Source organism: Spea bombifrons, chromosome 7 (assembly GCF_027358695.1).
Source record: "Spea bombifrons isolate aSpeBom1 chromosome 7, aSpeBom1.2.pri, whole genome shotgun sequence".
In the NCBI taxonomy this organism is placed as follows: domain Eukaryota; kingdom Metazoa; phylum Chordata; class Amphibia; order Anura; family Pelobatidae; genus Spea; species Spea bombifrons.
In genome coordinates this window covers 4,543,846-4,563,566 of record NC_071093.1, presented here as the reverse complement: position 1 = coordinate 4,563,566, position 19,721 = coordinate 4,543,846, and the positions used below count along the sequence as shown (strand labels likewise).

Here is a 19,721-nt window from a genome sequence, read left to right as displayed (position 1 = left end):
CCGCAACGTTAATTGCCATAATGTAACCTCGGTACGGCACGAGATAACCTGCATAAATCTTCCCATTACATTAATAAGTAGATTAAAATAATCTATCCTAACAGCCCATTGATTCTAATCCCGGCCTCTTAACAAAAAAGCCATAACAGGAGTATTTTGTGTTTAACACATGAAACATAATGAGTCAAAACATCCTTTTACAAGCCCCCCCCCCCTCTATCCCCTGAGCTACGGGCAGATAATTACCCAACCACCGGTAGGTTCGCAGCTTTATGATGACACAGTGGTTAATGTTAAAATGCGTGCATTATATAAGTTAATTTTGCAGGAGGGGGTTTCTGTTCAATCTATGGACGAAGCAATGTGTAAAAGAATAAAAAAAAAACATAAAAAGTAAACAAAAAATTGTTTTGAATAAGATCAATGATGAAAATGGAAACGTCAGAATTCCAATTGAAGTATGACATCACAAGAGCCAATGCAAAGCAGATGTGACTGGTTCCTTAAGAGAATAATACACTTTCAATAAACTTATGTTTCTGGCTTTCAAAAAATAAGCATTTTCATTTCAAAACAGAAATAATCCTGTGGCGGTCGGCAAGACACGATTCAATAACTTTAATAAAGCCCAAATGATAACCTCATGGAAAAGCAGGTCTTACACACACTGGTAATAGTCAGTAGGATTAGGTATATCCTCCTCTTACTATTCCCATTGATTATCTCTGATCAGTAAAAGCTTACTCCTACTTACACTGGTCACTCCATCATACCTGTACAATGTAGCCCTAACCCTATTGGTCTATTCACTAAAGCTTGTAAAACAACTGAGATACTCACTAATTTGCATATTATTCCTAGTTCTTGTGGCTTTAAATTTTGGAAGTTATAAATGAGGGCATGCAAGCTCAATCTGAACTCGCATGCCCTCATCTGACACTCACAAACCCAAATAAATTATAAGAAAAAAATGAGGTCCCCGGGGCCCCCTACTAACCAAGGAGGGAGAAATGATTGCTACCCTCTTCACCCTCTGTACATGATGGAGGTTATGGAACGTTTAGTACTTTGAACCAGGAATTCTTATAAATAATAAATATTGTCGATTGTCTTTTAACCCCTCTATGTCTTATTTAATATCCAGTTGGTCCTTAGATGTGATTTAAGGAAATCTGTCCTGGTCACCCTCTGCTTCCTTAGGTAATATAAAATTATATATATATTTCAATAATTCATATAAATTATTTTATTTCTTGCTAATTAAGCTATGCTGAAAAATTCAAAGTTCATTTAATTTTAATATTTAAAAATGTTTCTACCCAATGAAGCACCAGCGAATATAATTCTAGTTTCATACTATGCTAGTTCCATCATCAAAACTAAAGTGAGAAAATTATGGGGGGTTTTTTTGTTATTAAATTTGAGCTCTCATATTTTATTATTAGGAAACACATCAGTGATTAATTTAATGTCGTAACCCATATATTAAGCACTGAACTGAAACAACATTATATAATAAAGCTGCCAACAATTATTGGCAAGATAAATTATATTCATTTACTAAATATGAAAAGGTTTACGGATATTTGTAGGGTCACTAGTGATCCGGTGGCTAAAGACTGCCTCTGATTTTTTAATTTTTTAAATTTAAATAACAAAAAAAATGGATTTAACCCTATGAAAACCTGAAAAACCTGTAAACTGTTTTAGCTACAGATTTAAATACATCCAAAAATCTATTATCAGTAAAATCAAAAGTGCTGATCAACTTGGACAATGCTTAAACTGCAGTGGGAACTATGCATGGTACGTGTAGGGTGCCTTCAGCATGGTGTGTTGCTTGCCAGAGGCATATCTTGGCTGACCCAGGGAGATGCCCCAGCTGCCCCCCTATGGATGTTCTGCCAGTTAGGCACATTGTTCCATAGTGTATATGGGGCTGTTACAAGATAGATCTCTGACCTCCCCAATTGGCCCAAGGAGAAGTAGCTTGCCAATGAGTCTGGTCACACAATATGGTGATCTGCACCTGATTATACAGCAGAGAGGCTGCTGCCGCCACCCAGGACCTGTTGCCCTTGGATGAGAATTTGCCACTGATGCTTACAGACATTAAGTAAAAAGTAGGCCCGATTTTATTGTAATTAAACTGTGCACTTAGAAGCATCAGAGACATTATCGAAGGGCACTTGAGATCTCAGCGTGATAAAAATCGACTTGGTTTTCTGAAGTTTACCTGTTCACAGAAGGACATTTTCACTGGTAATCCATCACTGCGGACACACTCCAAAAGACGGGTTCTGATACCTTCTCCGCATGAAGCATTTTCACTTAGCTGACAGGCGCTCCAGTCTGGGAACAACCACACACACACACAAGCAATAAAACCCAAGCACAAAACGTCTCATACCCCCCCCAGGTCTCATAAAGACCTGCAATAAATTACCCCCCCAGACATTTACTGCAATGAAGGACAAAATGCTCGAGTAAACAATTCAGTCTCTGTGAAAATTTATTGAGGTTGTAATAAGATGCCAGTTGGGCATGGTGGACATGAAGGATCCTCATGAGCAGTCAAAAGGAGCCCATAGGCAAACTATAGCCCAAGTTTTTTCAAACTGGTCGATGGGTTGGGATATGATTATAAATTAAGCAAAGTATCATTCATAATTATGAATAATACCCACCCAAGATCTTCAGATCTTTAAAAAGGAAAATGGACACCTGCCACAATCCCCTTAAAAATAATCTATAATCTGTTGAATCCAGGGAGAATGACCCATTAAAGCCCACAAAAGGTTAATTGCTGGTCCTTTCTCGACCAAACTTTAGTTTGAGGTTACGAAACGCGCACATTCTGCAGCTTTTCACCATGTAGCGGCGCTGCTGTAAACCACATTGAAATTATGTATCTGAATTAGTATCAACAGCTGCAAAAAAACATGCAAAAAACATACGAGCTAATTCATTGAATTACAGTGTTTTAGGAAAAAAACTCAATTTTGTAGTTTATCAGGTAGGCAGAGGGGGATATGCAATTCACTGGTTTAAAACGTATTACACAGCGGTCTAATAGTACTTTTTTTATATTATATGTAGTTTTTGTATGGGTGGTTGAATATTTTTTAAAAAAATGTATGATGTCTTGGATTTTAGAGCTATTTAACCCCTTAAGGACAAGGGCGGTCCCTAAACCCATTGAAAACAATGCATTTTGAGCCCGTACATGTACAGGCTTTGTCATTAAGGGGTTAAGATCTAGAATTTTGGTTTTCAATCATATGATTTTTCGTCTAAACACTATACAGACGTAGAAGAACTAGTGCGAGGGTCTTCTTTATTATAAAAAATACTTAAAAATGCAAAAGCTTGTCTTTAAATGTTCACTCAAACTGAATTTTGAGTTTTTAGACACCGTGGGCTACAAATGATACCTACAGCTTTATTACCGCAGAGAAGACCATTACTCTGGCACTAAAAAATATTATTCTATTGTTACTTTCTAACCTTTAAAAGTAACAGGGAGTAATTGCTCGTATTCCCATTGCTACATAAAAGCAACATTGTTGTTCCAGACTCTTAGAGGGTTATTTAAACCAGTAATAGACCATCAGGACCTGTCAGAGCCGGAAGGTTAAGAGGGCTTAAAGCATGAATTAAATAAAGTAAAGTACAATATAATTTCCGAATGTTTCAGAATATTTTTCATTTTTTTCGGTAAATAATATTCCGTTTTGAATGCAAAAAACAATTACTATGAGGTCACTGAAAAAAAAAACTTTTTTCCAAGTGACTGTAAATTTTTTAAAAAAGCATTATGGTTTTTTTTTTTTTTTTCTCCAAAAATCTTTATATTTACTTTTTTTAATAAAAAAAAAAATCAGAAAAAAAAGATTAAAAAAAATAAAAAATTGCCCCCCCATATAAATGGCTCTAAAATCTGCCGTTTGGTTTATTTGCTAGAGTTGTGGGAAAAAAAACAGTACAAATGAAATATATGTTCAAACACTTCTCATGTCCAGCATGCATTCTTTGCTGCCTTTTACTTTACATGGCAATAACCTATAAGCACCTGATTTGGTGTCAAATGACCAAAATACCTGAAAAATTAAAAAACTAGGAGAAATTTACCATGATCAAAAAGGGTATTTGTTATTCACTAGACTGGGAATTGTCTAAAGCTTTAAAAAACTCATAAATAGGGAAAACAACCCCCTAAAGGATACCTATAAAGAGCCTTTTTTAGGTATTGGACTGTTAATTGGTTACTGGAGACGTACAGATCTTTTCACATAAAGGCCACAGTGTTGACTGTTTCCCAATTTTCAGCGTAAACACATTCGTTAATTTTTAATGAAGATACCTATAACTTGTGGGCTTCCTCATTAAATCACTTTAATTGGTTTAGTGATATTTGGCTTTGACAGTAAGGGTCTGTTTTACCTAAAAGCCAAGTTAAGAATTAGCAGAATTAGCACCTTAATTAGTTTCCTCCTCTCACCCATCCTTACAAAGGCTGCCCAAATTATCCGTCACCCAACAGTAACTTTGCATTTATTGGGGAGGAAAAAAAAAATCATGCAAATCACGAGAATGGACCAAAAGCGATTCGAAAAAATGATTTTTTTCCATAGACATGGTTGGTACGCACCTGTTACATTGTAACTATAATGGAAACAATTGCTATTGAGAACACAAGAATCCGCTTGCGAGTCCTCCGGACATTTATAGCCATTGGTTGGGATTCTTAGGGGGAATCTGGTTCTTGTCCTCTTGTGGTTTGAATTGCAGAACTAGAAAAAAAAACAACAACAATTAGCAAATGTGAAATAAACTGATTAGTTTCAATCAGAACTTGAAAACTCTTTGTAGAAAGGGTGTTACTAAGCTACGGGGACAAAAGGAGATTGCAGAGTGCAAAATAAAGCATAAAAATACTTTCAGTTGACATGGATACACATAGTAACAGAAAACATTTTTAACACAAGCACCAAGAGAGTTCTGCAGGTAGCCCAGCATACTAATTTACTATCGCCAAGAATTCAAAACGTTTCGAAAAGAAACAGAATTTTATGGAAGATAAAACCATCTTTTCACCCATTTCAAGTGTATTGCAGCTTTTTATTCCTAATTCAAATATAACCAAAAAAAAATTATGTAGGATGCATTTTCAAGACTTCAGTCTAGAGTTAAGATCTTCCTATCTAGAATATTTTAGAACACCCTATATATATATATATTTATATATATACAGAATCATGTGGATACTTTTACCAGCCAGGGGAATTCTCTAGTAGGTGGCTCAGTTACCTCTGAGATGAGAAGAATGAGGAGGTCTGTTGTCACTTTGAGACCTCTACCTTCTAGAACGCTAACACTTAAATTAGCTTTATAATCAGTTATCTGCAGAAATATCATTGTATATTGTAGATAACACATGGCTACCCTTCCAAATGAAGAGCTGCATCTGAAATAAGTACTACTTGTCAGCTGCAGCCTTCCGTTGAATACCAGCAGGTCTCAGCGACCCTATGGAGGAGCCAAAGGTTCAGTTTTCTTATGTGTTCAGCTGTGCTCAGTCCTTTGCATAAAGAATATTAGCTGCACTTGTTTTGTGTGACCTTTAATGTATGTCGATGATGCATGATGGATCCCCTTTAAGTATTAGTGGGCTTGTGAGGAACATGTCCCTTTAATGAAGAATGGAAATGTGGACAACATTACTAAAATTCTCCAATAAGGACCACCTTATCTCATGAAGAGGCTTGAAGAAGAGACCTCCAAGTCAGTAAATGCTCTACATCTTTCTGGATAAACCAAAGTATCACAAACTTTTAAAGACTCTGTTATCATGCTCAACACTCATCCTGTTGGATATGCTAAATGCATTTCTTATTCGGAAAAAAAAAACAAAACAAAAAATAACATTTTGATTTTGATACTCACATATTACAATTAAGCTGGCATGAAATCACGGTATTATACCTTAATGTTAGTTTAATTAAAACATAAAATTTTAAGTCTTTTTTTTTTTGCTACAAGGTAATGGAATTGCAGAACAGCCTTCGGGCACCGGGGTAATGAAATCCAATATTTTCATAATCTTCATGGAAAAATCAATTCACGTATGCTGTCAAATAACATTTTTTCAGTACTAACAATAACTAGGCGAGCTTCCACAATTCCTTTTTTACTTCATAAAAGGTTCATGCAAATCACTCTTTTATTTATTTTTTATTTATTTACCCATAAGCGATCGTTGATTTTAAATTATTGTTGATGAAAATCTCTATTTAATATTTGCAACAATCACAATTTAGGGGTTGATGCTGCTTAAATTTGCTAAAGTTGAGGAATACTTTTTGACTGTGGTCACCTGAACCATTTAATGTTACCCACAAACCGATACAAGATGTATGATAGAAAAGAGGAAATTAAAAACACAATAAAATACAAATAATAATAATAATGAGATTTTAACCAGAATGGTAGGCGTTATACTTAATTGTAGTTATCATTGTGTGTCTCTTTAGTATAATTCTGTTACTTCTTTATGTCAGAGGAGGGTGTTCCTTGGGGTTTCCAATGCATTTCAAAAAAGGTCATCAACTACATAACATTAAGGAACCCCTTCTGGTGGATGAAAATGTAAAGAGTTAATAAAGGCGATTTAAGTATGTCCCTAAAACGATTGTTGGGTCAAGTGAAGGATATTGTCCTTTGGAACTCTGACACAACCAGAAGAAACTCTCAATAGAACCATATGCTTTCTTTTCTGGTTCTGTTCAGAGAAGTAGAAGACACTTTCCACCTAGAGGAACATCTCATCCCTTGGTGTGAAAACCCCCGGAATTGCTAAAAAAGAGAATTTTAACCCATAATCTGCCCAGGAACGTTTTTTTTGAGACTACCTTAATCAATATCCACCAAAATATCGAATGGTCCGAGAATGCGGAATGAACAATTTGTATTAGGCGCATTATTGTAAATAACTGTGCATATATTTCCTGTAATTTAATTTTGGCCGAAACGTGACAAACACTTTATTTCACAGAACCGGCAAAGGAAGAGACCCTTGTTGATCCCGATTCAACATGCCATAATAATATGTTTCTCTTGTTTATTTTAATCCTGCTGAAAAATTGCCTGGTGCCACACTGAATGAGCGTTCACATCTTAAACTCGGGGGTTCTCGGGGAAATTTGCGTAGTTTATGCAAATAATGAAAAATGCAGAAGGAATGAGGCCGCTTCTGATGTTCCTTTCATGTGATCGGAATCTCAATGAGCTCTAAGAGAGTGGAAACAGACACAAATCCTGCCGGGCCAAGTGTACTACATGAGTAATAAATTCGGTCGGGAAGGGAGTGCGTAATAACAGGGAGGAACATTATGAGGTTGTACTCGAAAACTCCAATAGCATCAGCCATGTTATTTAAAGTGGACCTGTCATCAAAAGCAAATAAACCATTAATCAAAAGAGCACGAGCTACCAACTATATCCGGCGCTAACACCTTCTGTAAAATTGCTTGTCAATTTTTAGAACATTTTTTTAGTGATGCCCAACTGGCTCCGGCTCGCGTCTGGATGAGCTTAGTTCATGGAATTGTTTCCGATGAGTGAAAAGTCAATAAATCCAAGGTTTTTTTTCTCCATATTGGTCAAGAAACATTTGTTTTAATGGGACGCGGCCAACAAGTCAAAGTTATTGTCTCCCCCTTAAGAAGGGGTTATAATAGTCATCTAGGAAAAGGGAAAAGATGGACTTCCTAGGTGGCCGAGCAGGATTTTGATCCAAAGGGACGTGTCCGGTTTTAGCACCATGCATCCCAGGCAGCTGACATTGAATTGGGGGCTCTGGGTTGGAGACTGGTCTGAATTGATGGCATCTCCTGGAACATTTGACTAAGGGCAGATAGCTCCCTTGGGACCGAAATCCCTCTAAGACTGGCCATGCGCATTTATGACGCGAGTTGACCGGTTCCTCCGGGGGAAGTCGGCTAGGGTCGGCATAATCTATAGTGATAATACAGGCATTAACAATTTCCCTGTTTTAACTAAAGTTAAAATAACCTTTATTAATTAATTTTATTAACTAACCCCTTAGTTTGAGCCTATTGTTCTGCAAGTCAGATTGTTATGTGATATGCTACTTGTAATGTCCCATCCACCCATTGTACAGCACTACGGAATATGATGGCGCAATAAATAATAATAAATAGTCCAGAGACTACAACTCCAAAGATATTCAGATAGCATTTTGATTCTTGGTCGGTGCCTATACCCAGATTAGAGTCTAGGTTGAGAATGTAATAATATTGGAATACAAAATAGGAAAGGGTTAACTGAGACAAATTCTCTATATTCTGCGTCTTGGAAGTGGCAGGCGGCTCACGGGTTAATACCTTGTCACCTTTTTTAGATTTCATGGGAACCCACGCAATGTCACCCAGGTTCGCCAAGAATATACAAAAAGTGATATATTATGCATGCAGACTTTGCAGCTTATTTAAAAATATATCATATATATGATTTCTTTGAACTTTCCACACAGCGTGCCATAAAGCAGAACTGAAAATACAAGAAAAAAAAAATAAACAAAGGAATAAGGAATTGTGATATAAAAAGATAAAATAAAAATAACTTCAAATAAAACAGAAGAATAGCGGGGCTCAAGTTTTTGCCCCAAAATATTCCACCAGTTCTGCAAGAAGAGCTTGGTTAGCCCTGTAAAATGTATAGTTGAATAGGACGATTGTTAAAAATCACCTAAATGATTGAAATATGCATTATTCCAGGGCCCTTTCCCATGATGAGCTGTTGGTCTATTTACTTACGTTGAAGTACTGTTTGTGAGTTGTAACACAAGGCAAGTTTGTGGACTCCTGCTTGTTTTGATTTTTTCTTAACCCCTTAAGGACAATGAGGGGTCCCTAAACCCTTTGAAAACAATGCATTTTGAGCCCGTACATGTACGGGCTTTGTCATTAAGGGGTTAATTATTTTTTTTCCTTTTTTTATTACTATTTATTAATGAGTTATTTTAAGTGAATGTTAATATAGCCGGAAGAGAGTGGTGCAAGTTCATGGTAGGTCACATTAAACTCGTATTACCTCACATGCCTTCGCCTGTAACTCGGCAAATGTAAAGTTGCAGGCACTTGCAGACCCTCGCAGGAAACTCACAGATTAGGGAAACTGTGAGTTGTTTTGCAAATGTCCATACGCCTATCCCATGCATGTTTAAATTCCTTCACTGTATTATCCTCTACCACTTCAGCTTGGAGGCTCTTCCACTTATCTGCCACGCTCTAAGTAAGCACACAGAAACGTACTGTAATATATGTGGCTCATGGCGGGACCCTCCGCAGCTTCAGTGGCCCTGGGCAGTAGCTTACATGATCTAATGGACACAGTCTTTTTAATATAGTAAAGAATAAATGCGCGTTACTATTATGCCCTGGAGACTTGTGACACTTTTACTATAGGAGGATGATTTCACTATAAATATTCAATTTCGTCTTCCTCCTCCTTCATTATTTTCTGTCTTTTTCCTTGGAGTCTGCTCCGGGGCAAATATACAAGAACATACAGTATACGGGAAAAGCAGTTTGGAAGATAATAAAAGACTCTTCTTTATTCTTTGACAGCGCAGTATCACAGGGGATCCAATCACCATTCATGTCTACAGAAATCGTGTCCATCCTAGTATTTTAAACATCCATCATTTTATATCTATACATTTCAGGCTGGGTTTTTTTTTATTAATCTGGGTTGGGGGGGGGCATATATATTTTTCTAGAAATATTTAATATGTCACCCATGATTATATCTAAAGAAGGTAGTGTTTATGAAACAGTATCCAGTGGGTAGGACCTGGAAAATGACTTGCTGATGTCATAATCCACCAAATAAATAATAATAGAAGGACTTGTTATGTCATAGAATGTTGCTGTTCACTTTTAACTATGGACCGACCACTTATTGTCACGTAAAAATTATTTTTACACCGCTGTGGTCTACGGATCAAAATATTATGCAGTATACCGACATTTTCATTCTCCCTGTGGTGTACAACAGCAAAAAAGTCATACATACCTTTGGACAAGGACTCCACGGACCCCAGTTTGACATCACACACTCCCCAGGGCAGGACAGCGTACACTTTTGTGTCGTAGGGACCATTTCTCGCTGGTTACAATATGTATCATTTACAAAGATATCTTCACCATTTTCTGATACACTTACACACCTAAGAAAGAGAACAAAATATGTTATGGTAACTATAGTGTTAATGTGAATCATTAAACTAAGAACAGTTCTGACCCACCTTGTCTATCTAATGTAAGACGGCAAACCTTACTTCGCTCTTGGCTTTGTTTCATGTTCCTGATGATATCCCTCGTTTCACTTCTGCTGGAAGTGAGATGTCTACTACTCTCTCAGTGAATAAGTGCTTTGTTGCATTGCATTTAACCCATTCATCCTCTGGTTTTGCGCTATGGCTTCTTGTCCTATCATTTCTCGTTCTTTGAAATATAATCGTACCTGGAAACTCTTAGGGTTCGACCCGGAGTCTCAGGGGCTTTGCCCCAAACTCAGGGTCTCTGGGTAAAAGGGGCAGATTCTCAGGGTCACATAGTCTGGAGCTGACTCTTTTCTATTCTACACCACTGTATAAATATGACTCCCAATGTATGATTTTGCTACCGGTATGTTATGCTTTATATCCCTGCTTGAATACAGGTGACTCTATTAAAGTCAAAGTTTCCATGAGGGTAACACATTTGCTGAGTCATCACATTCAAATCTTCCCAATGGGCCACTGAAGGGTTAATATTTCAAGAATCTCGGGTTCTTCTGCGTGAATATAATGTTCACTTTTTGGAACTTTGTGTATCATTTCCCTCTCTTGTATTGTTTTGTGTACTATTATTATTATTTTTTTTTTAACCATCTTTATTCCTAGAAAACTACCAATAATGGATTTTATTGACAGGCAAAATGTTTTTTTGAAAGTAATTCCCCCGACCCCCATAGATCGTTCGCAGGAAAATTCACGGAAATTCTGAAAGAGATTTTTAAAAGCTTGATAAAGAAACCCTGGAGTCATAGGCGTAAGGGGAACATGACCCTGCCAGCACTACAGGACGGTGCACATGGTATTAGGGCAGGAAAGGGTTAACTCAGCAAGGGTTAGCACGAGGTGAGAATGCACAGGGAACGAGGGGGAAGTCACAAGGAACGTGACTGTAGGGGGAAGGGGACAGGGCTATAAAGCCCCTCTAAGCACACGTGCAAGGGGCAATTACTGAACACCACAGGAGCAGTTTCCCGCCCGCCCTCCCTCTTTTTGTCTTTTGCTTTGTGTTTTTGTTTTGGCTTTGTGTGTTTTTTCTTTCCCCCTTTCCCTCTTTCTTTTTGCAGGATCCGTTTTCTTTGCTGTGGCGGAGGAGTTCCCTGGAGAAGTTTGAATGATAATGGGAGTGGCAAGTTGATGGTTTTGGTTAGAGGTTAGAGTTAATGCCCTCCCTGTACAGGATTAACCAAAGCGTTAAGGTGGAGCTCCCCTATCCGACCCGCGGTCGCTTGGGCGATTGTGGTATCCGGCGGAAGGGGTAGTGTGAAGCCATTGTTTTGTGTTTAGGTTGGGAACCCTCAGCTGTTTGTACACAGGTGTACAGAAGACTGTATAGTATTTATACAGAAGTTATTATTAAAGTGTTTTTACAATAATTTATAAGATGTTAAATAAAGTTATGTCGAGACATTTGTTAAATAAATGTCTCGGCCTTTTCTAAATCCAATCCTGCTGGTGTCTGTCTCTTATTTCGGGTTTGAGAAATGGGGAACCGCCTGGGTATGGGCAGTGCAAGGGTCAAGAACATAAGTGTGTATTTTCCTCCTCACACAATATTCCCACTGAGCGTGTTTTCATTGCATTCTGATTTTATAACAATATAGAATGAAATGTCTTCTCCCGAGGTTCTTACTCAATTTAACTTTAAACCTAGCAATGGGTAAACAGGAACCCCGTAGCGGACGAGGAACACGTTTATATTATTGGATGTATTATTCCATTCGGTGACGGGTCTCGAATGCCTATTTACAATGACCTATTCAAACTCGGTCATTGGGAGCACCAGGCAAATGCCAACGGGCCCGTGTCTTTTGTGCTTCCCATATACTGCTAGCATCACCAAACTTTAGTATGTGATCACCCGCGACCACTAACCCCCGCTTGATGATGTAATACCATAGTGACCACTCTCTGAATAACGTGTCCAGACGGCAATGTCTTACATCATGTGTGATGAATCCCCTGCTGGCCTTAAGGGGTTAATATGGGGTTAACGCGGTACGGACTACGCAGCAGCTTTGGCGCAGGGAGTTTCAATGTCCGTATGAGCAACCCATTGGTCGCCTGCAGGGGCCCTTGCAGACTTTTAAAATCCTTTCTCAGCAACTTGGCCGGCAGAGACCACTGGGTCACTTGTACAGACTTTTAAAATCCTTTCTCAGCAACTTGGCCGGCAGAGACCACTGGTCTCCCTGCTACAACAGTTAAAAGTCCGTACGTACGAACGACCACTAAAGTCGCTTGTACAGACCTTTAACTGTTATAGCAGGGAGACCAGGGGTCTCTGCCGGCCAAGTTAACCTTCGTGTTCGTTTTCATGTTCCCCCGAAGACGAATGCACAAGTCTAATAATTATACTTATGTATATGAATAGGCATATGTGTGGGAATGGACTATTTTATTGGATTCCAGTTTGTGAATAAGGTATGGCTCTCCATTATCAATAGATCAATAGGCCTTATCCACCCAACAAATCATATGGTATATGGGGGGGGTTAATATGTAAGTTGTCCCCCACCTTCTTTAGACCAGTAAAGGTAGGTCTTAATAGTCTGAAATATCATCAAACACACACTTTATATGCATGATCGCTACGCGTTTAAATGCGGCAGGGTTTATTTTTTTTTATATCGGAGCCGATGAAGTTTATTCTCTCACGAACGCAAAGATGGCAGGCCTTCTCTACCGCCACACGCCCTAACGGCTATAATAAAATAAAAGATCTCAGCCATTCAATTAAAGTAGCTGTCCTGCGGCTTCAGGGACTTAAATTACAAATAGGTAATAAAGTCCTGCGTTTTAAGAGTCCTTTGAGTGACGAATGGGATCTCCAGATTGCAGAACATGAGAATTTATCAAATTTATACATCCGGGGGAATGAATAGGCCTGCAAATATTTTAATGCTGGCCAAATTGCTGCGGATCTTTATTTTAATGGAATGTTTTTTACCCGGTTCTGCTTTCCAGGAAAACACCTTTTGCCGTATTGGGTCTGTGGTAGATTTTTAATACCTTACCTTCGCGAGCCAGCGTCTTCATAAAAAAAGATATAGGAGAGGATTCACTAATTCCCGTTCTGAGGATCTCCCGGCTCCCTTGAGATATTGCACATTTTATCTCAATTACTTTTAAATGAAGCTCGCTGGAAACCGGCAAAGCTCATCGTGAAGGGTTTTTTTTTTTTGCTCAAGAAATCTGTGGGACTCGTCGGAAGCCTCGATAACGAAGAAGGTCGTTACAGATTGTGAGGTCAGGATTGTTATCATTATCCATTATTTATTAAGCTCTAATGTATCCCGCAGCTCTGTAGCATGTAATTATGGGGCGGTTAACAAATATATAACACAAAAATATATATATAACAAAATATTGTTACATAAACACTGCCAGTGAGCTTACAATCTACCCTCGTGATACTTCCATACAAGACTTCTAGCAAGAATAACGGGCATATGAATGTCCCAAACGTGAGCTCACATTCTAAATGGAATCACGTGAGTAACTTAGGCAGAAAGAGGTGTAACATAAGGGTTAATTGGGCTAAAATGAGAGCTATGAACCAGCTTAAAGTCCGCAGAAGTCACATAAGCTTTCAGTAATGCCGATTTAGAGATTGTTGGTTTCTTCTTTAAGACTATGCAGGGTTTTTTTTGTTTTTTTGTTCTTTTTTTTAAATTGAGTGATCAGGATCAGGGAATGTACGGCACACTTAATAAGCCCAGATACTTTCACTGTAAAAATACAGACTAGAAAATACCTTGTCCCCATGGCAACAATGTAAAAGAAAACTAAAAGGATCATAGGAAACCATGTAAGAAGATAACAGAACCTAAAACGAGAATAAATATAAAAACGTATTTTAAAAAAAGTATAAAAAACACACTCCTACACACCATACACCAGCACTCACATTATCACACCATAGACTAATGCCCATATAAGTAATGTAATATAATGTACCATGTGCTATCACCCACACACAAGGCCGGAACGGTGATGGCAAGGTGGGTCTGGCACTTTAAGGCCAGTCAGGCCCTGCACACCCACACACTTACACTACCATCCACACACACTCACACTAACACCATAAACCAGCACACACACACATTCTAACACCAGCACACACTAATGCTAAACACTAACACACGTATTCCCTCTTGTAACATGAACAAACACGCTAATACCATACACACACACACCCTGAACACCATACATTAATATACCATACATTAAGATAATTTGTTTCAAGCAACCAATCAGTGGTAAGAATCCTCGGCCCATAGAGTTTCCCCTTTAGGTAAGTACATTTCTCTTACAAAGTACTTTCACGTGCATTGTTTAGGGGGTACATGGGACACGGGGGTATGATTCTTTAGGTGGTTTAGGACGCACACTTAAAGGGTTAAGCCTGGGTATTAGAGGCCAGACGAGAAATCACTATTTCTCCAATTTCTTCTCTTTTCTTCTTGCTGACAATAAGCGCAGGTTGATCGTGTTCTGATCTCATACCAGCTCTTTGTAGATAAAGCTTTGTACTCTACTTGATGCAAAGTCAAATATCTCTCGAAATAAGCTTTTGACAGAGGGGAATGAACATGTTCCTCTGCAAATATCACCGAGACAAGTGTAACACCTTTATCTAAACAACCTTAAATATAGACTTTAAAAGTCTCATTTTTTTTTTTTTTGCAATTGGTATCTCGCTCCGGGCATTGGGAACGAAGCTTACATAAAATGAGGGCAATTTATCTGAATTTTGGTTACATTTTGAATATATTGCCGTGAATGAAGACGTAAGAAGCCATAGGCCAGATGGCAGATATTATCAGATGATAGATAGAGAAAGAAAATGTATTATTATGACGTTAATATTTTTTATTATACAAATATTGCTAATTTACCTTCTATAAAATGTAAGTTTCTGGGCAAATTATTTATGAAAATTGTAGATTTAGACACAGCGCTGCCTTTAAAGGGACACTCCACCCATCATCTCCACTTTAACATATATGATAGTTGAGTGGCCCCTTTACATTTTTGTTTGGTACCCCCGCAAATGCATGGAGGGGTGCAGCAGAACTCCCATTTGCCTCTTTCCATGCCTTCCCAGCTGCTTGGCTTGCAGGAGGTACATTTGGCCGCACATATCGTCTATGAAATATACTCACTTCCGGCCTCTATGTAGGGCGGCGTGGAGGAGGAAATAGAGGGGCGTTGAGTGGTCCCCTGAAAACGCTCTTACGAATGCTCCGCGCCCCCCTCTCTCCTCCGCTTTCTGACTCATTGGGAGAGCTTTCCTTCCACCAATTGCAGCCAATCAAAGGAGTGAAAACAAGATTATGTAAGGGGCGGCACACTGCAGCTCTGGAGCTGCACCTTCCCCCGAAAGCTAAGTCATTTATCATTGACTTTAAACAGATTGAAGAATAACAGAACCTTGCTAATATGGGATAAAAGCTCAATTTTGATCATCGGAGCAGCACAAGAGATTTTTTTTTTTTTTCTTGTATTTCATCATCCGATCCCTGTTATTTTTTTATCTTCCTAGCTGTGTCCTCTACAGCCACTCACCGAACGTTCCTGATTTGTATTCCTTCCCCGCAGGCAGACTTTTCTTCGCTGTGGAGTTTGCAAGCTGACCACGGTTCTGCCACCCATGAATACTGACGGCATTCACTGGAACACGGGACTGTCTCATACACCTACGACGACAAAAAAAAAAATACCCAGGGCTATCAGAACGCCTATTAATGCGACAGACCCTATAGACGTCGAAAAGTTTGAATTAAATGCACTAAAATGCCTAATTCACGAATGGTGCGCCAAGACAGGGGCGCTGAATCCAATAAATGTCATTTTAGTGCCGCTTGTCATGGAGATGTACAATATAGGGGGAACCTGTATTATAATATAAGTCTTGCCCTGGGGGGTGATCACGGATAATGAGCTAAAACTGTAAGAAACATGTCGGTTCTGGTAAGAAAAGCTCCGTGACAGCGGAATCGTTCTGTAAAAAATTGGGGACTGTTGTACTTGGCTAAAAAAATAACACGATAGTTAAAAAAAAAACTTGAAATCTCAAAGAACAGATAAAATGTCCTAATAGCAACCTGCTGCTTTTTGTCTTTAAATCAAATTATAGCGCAGCACTCCCACGGCGCAAACACATCTCAGAAATTAAATCCTCCGTTTTATATCTTGAATATAATAAATTATCCCGAGATGATGAAAAAGAATGCCCCCCCATGAATTAGATGTTACAAAAGAGGCAAAACCGACTGCGAATGTATTCTTTTTATTTGCGTTGCTTATTGTTAGGAACGTTTCTCGATATTTAAAAGGAAATATTAAAGTAACGGAAGTCCTCCCGGGGTCCCTATGCCCATCGCAGTGTTTCAATCGGAGACCCTAGGGAGATTGGCCTTCACGTCTCTATTAATGACAAAGGGCCAACACTGGTGGGCTTCTCCAGCAACAAGAGCTGAGATGGCCCTGTATAATGTATAATGCTATACATGATACAGGGCCAGCCAAGCTCTCCTTGACGCAGAACTTCGGTGTTGGCTCTTCATAACGTATGGGGAAGTGACGGAGATAAAATACACATCTCCCCTTAGTGATAAGACCCCAAAGACTGTAACTCCCATCACTCCTGTGTTCCAATGGCCCTTTATCACTCCCATCACTCCTGTGTCCCAATGGCCCTTTATCACTCCCATCACTCCTGTGTTCCAATGGCCCTTTATCACTCCCATCACTCCTGTGTTCCAATGGCCCTTTATCACTCCCATCACTCCTGGGTTCCAACGGCCCTTTATCACTCCCATCACTCCTGGGTTCCAATGGCCATTTATCACTCCCATCACTCCTGGGTTCCAATGGCCCTTTATCACTCCCATCACTCCTGTGTTCCAATGGCCCTTTATCACTCCCATCACTCCTGGGTTCCAACGGCCCTTTATCACTCCCATCACTCCTGGGTTCCAATGGCCATTTATCACTCCCATCACTCCTGGGTTCCAATGGCCCTTTATCACTCCCATCACTCCTGTGTTCCAATGGCCCTTTATCACTCCCATCACTCCTGTGTCCCAATGGCCCTTTATCACTCCCATCACTCCTGTGTTCCAATGGCCCTTTATCACTCCCATCACTCCTGTGTTCCAATGGCCCTTTATCACTCCCATCACTCCTAGGTTCCAACGGCCCTTTATCACTCCCATCACTCCTGGGTTCCAATGGCCATTTATCACTCCCATCACTCCTGGGTTCCAATGGCCCTTTATCACTCCCATCACTCCTGTGTTCCAACGGCCCTTTATCACTCCCATCACTCTTGTGTTTCAATGGCCAATGGAAAAATAATATATAATAATAATCTAGAACTTGCATGAAATGCTGCAGTTTTCAGTAAATCTGGGATAAACCGTTACCGTTTTCTAAATCAGTATAATTATTTGGTCAACACAAAAATACTCCTAGCTTTAACGTTACTAGTACTGTAGGGTATTAAAGCCAGGGCAATACAATATATTCACAGTACATTAGGGGTAAGTAAAAGAAAAGGGGGATAAATATGAATATAGCATAGAAGAGAGGGGACACGATGGGTGTTGAGAGGAATGGGGGTGCACACATATATTTATTATATAAACCCAGAATATGCTACGCATTAGAATGTAAAGAAAACCCACATTCTATTTATGTCCCTAAATATATCAAATGCACAGAAAGTGGGATAAACAGCTGCAGATGTTGAATTGAGTGGATTTAGCATTTTCTGTAGAAGTTCTCCAGAGCCGGGAGCGGTGAGGAAGCGCCCCTTACCCTGCGCAATGACAACCGATTATCATATCAATCAAAGCACAAAGCGGCTGCTATCTAACGGGCGTCCGCTAATCAGACCGGCGGATGATGTTCTCCATAATTGAGCAACCGTTCAAGTGTTTCCGGAGCCCATTCGGTTATATCTGCTAGCGCTCTACTGTGTTATTATACCGGAAAGCTGGGCTTGCGATGATCACCATCGATGTCAGTTAACTCCTTGTGTTCGGCGCACGGAATGTATCGCACGGATACTTCCGAATATCCCTTTTTGGGCCATATTTTTCTACTCTGGGAAAACCAATGACCAGAGCCGGCCTTAAGTATTCTGGCGCCCTGTGCGGACTACTCCTCTGGCGCCCCCAATCCCAAAAAAAGAGAAAGGAAAAAAATCTCCCCCCTCTGCCCCTTCTCACTATCTACCCCCTCTGCCCCTTCTCACTGCCTTCCCCCCTCTTCCCCTTCTCACTATCTACCCCCTCTGCCCCTTCTCACTATCTACCACCTCTGCCCCTTCTCACTTACCCCCCCTCTGCCCCTTCTCACTGCGGCCGCACAAGTCGCACACCCCAAAGGCCGGCCCTGCCAATGACTCTCCAGTATGCTCCATGCCTATACACCTATATGTACTGTATATACATACACTATTCACTCTCCCCTTAGGTTTAGCTATTGGAGTCACAATTCACATGGTGCGCTCGGTTCCTTGTAACTTATTTAAGAATGAATCTTATTTTAAATTCATCCGAGGATTATTTATCACCAGTGGGGCTGAAATAAACCATGTTCTGGCATCTTCTAGTCTTATACCCCTACTTTCTTGCCTCCGTTGTGGTGGAGGGTGGTCAGAGTTTTTGGTGGGTTAGTAGCAATTCAAATTGTTATCATTTCGTGGTTACCCATTGTACAGCGCTGCAGAACATGATGGCACTATATAAATTAATAAACAATATTAATACCTCTGAGAATCTGTAACTCAGAAGACATTTCAGATCTATTTTTCATGCTCTCTGCCAGCCTACATATTGCATGAGACCTATGACATCATAACCCAGTTCCCTGGATCTTTAACAACATGCGTATACTGAATGTTTAACAATGGAGCCACAGGACACACCTGTTACCAGTTAGACCAGTGAGCCCAGTAACAGCTCCTAAAGCTACACCACTGTAGGGATCATTTGGGGCAACTTCTCCAGACCAAAAAACTTCTACCCCATGCAACCCTTTTTTTTACCGTTTGGAGGGTGCCAGTAGTCTTTGTTTCTAGGGATACTCATGTAAATACACCCCTGATTTTATATTTATATACAATATTACGTACAGGTACATGATAAATTTATGACAATATGGCGAGAGGTTTCTGCGGGGAGACAAAATCAATATATATACAGCAAAATACCAACCTGAGCCTTTCGAGAGGTCCACAATAGTGTGCGTGACCAGCAAAAAGGAAAGAAAATTATATAGCCATTAGTTTACCTGCACTTTGATATAAAAAAAAAAATACTACCAGATCCCTATCCGGGTTTGTATG

General features: G+C 39.5%; 1 protein-coding gene across 1 annotated transcript in view; it reads right to left on the bottom strand.

Annotated features, from left to right (window-relative positions):
• The window catches only part of THSD7B (thrombospondin type 1 domain containing 7B), a 97,455-nt gene that overhangs the window by 13,030 nt on the left and 64,704 nt on the right, over positions 1–19,721 (bottom strand). Inside the window, exons 16-19 of the mRNA XM_053470839.1 lie at positions 15,932–16,062; positions 10,099–10,252; positions 4,652–4,793; positions 2,237–2,352 (exon numbers count right to left, since the gene is read on the bottom strand). Coding sequence (XP_053326814.1) covers positions 2,237–2,352; positions 4,652–4,793; positions 10,099–10,252; positions 15,932–16,062 — 543 coding nt within the window. The remainder of the gene's footprint in view (positions 1–2,236; positions 2,353–4,651; positions 4,794–10,098; positions 10,253–15,931; positions 16,063–19,721) is intronic.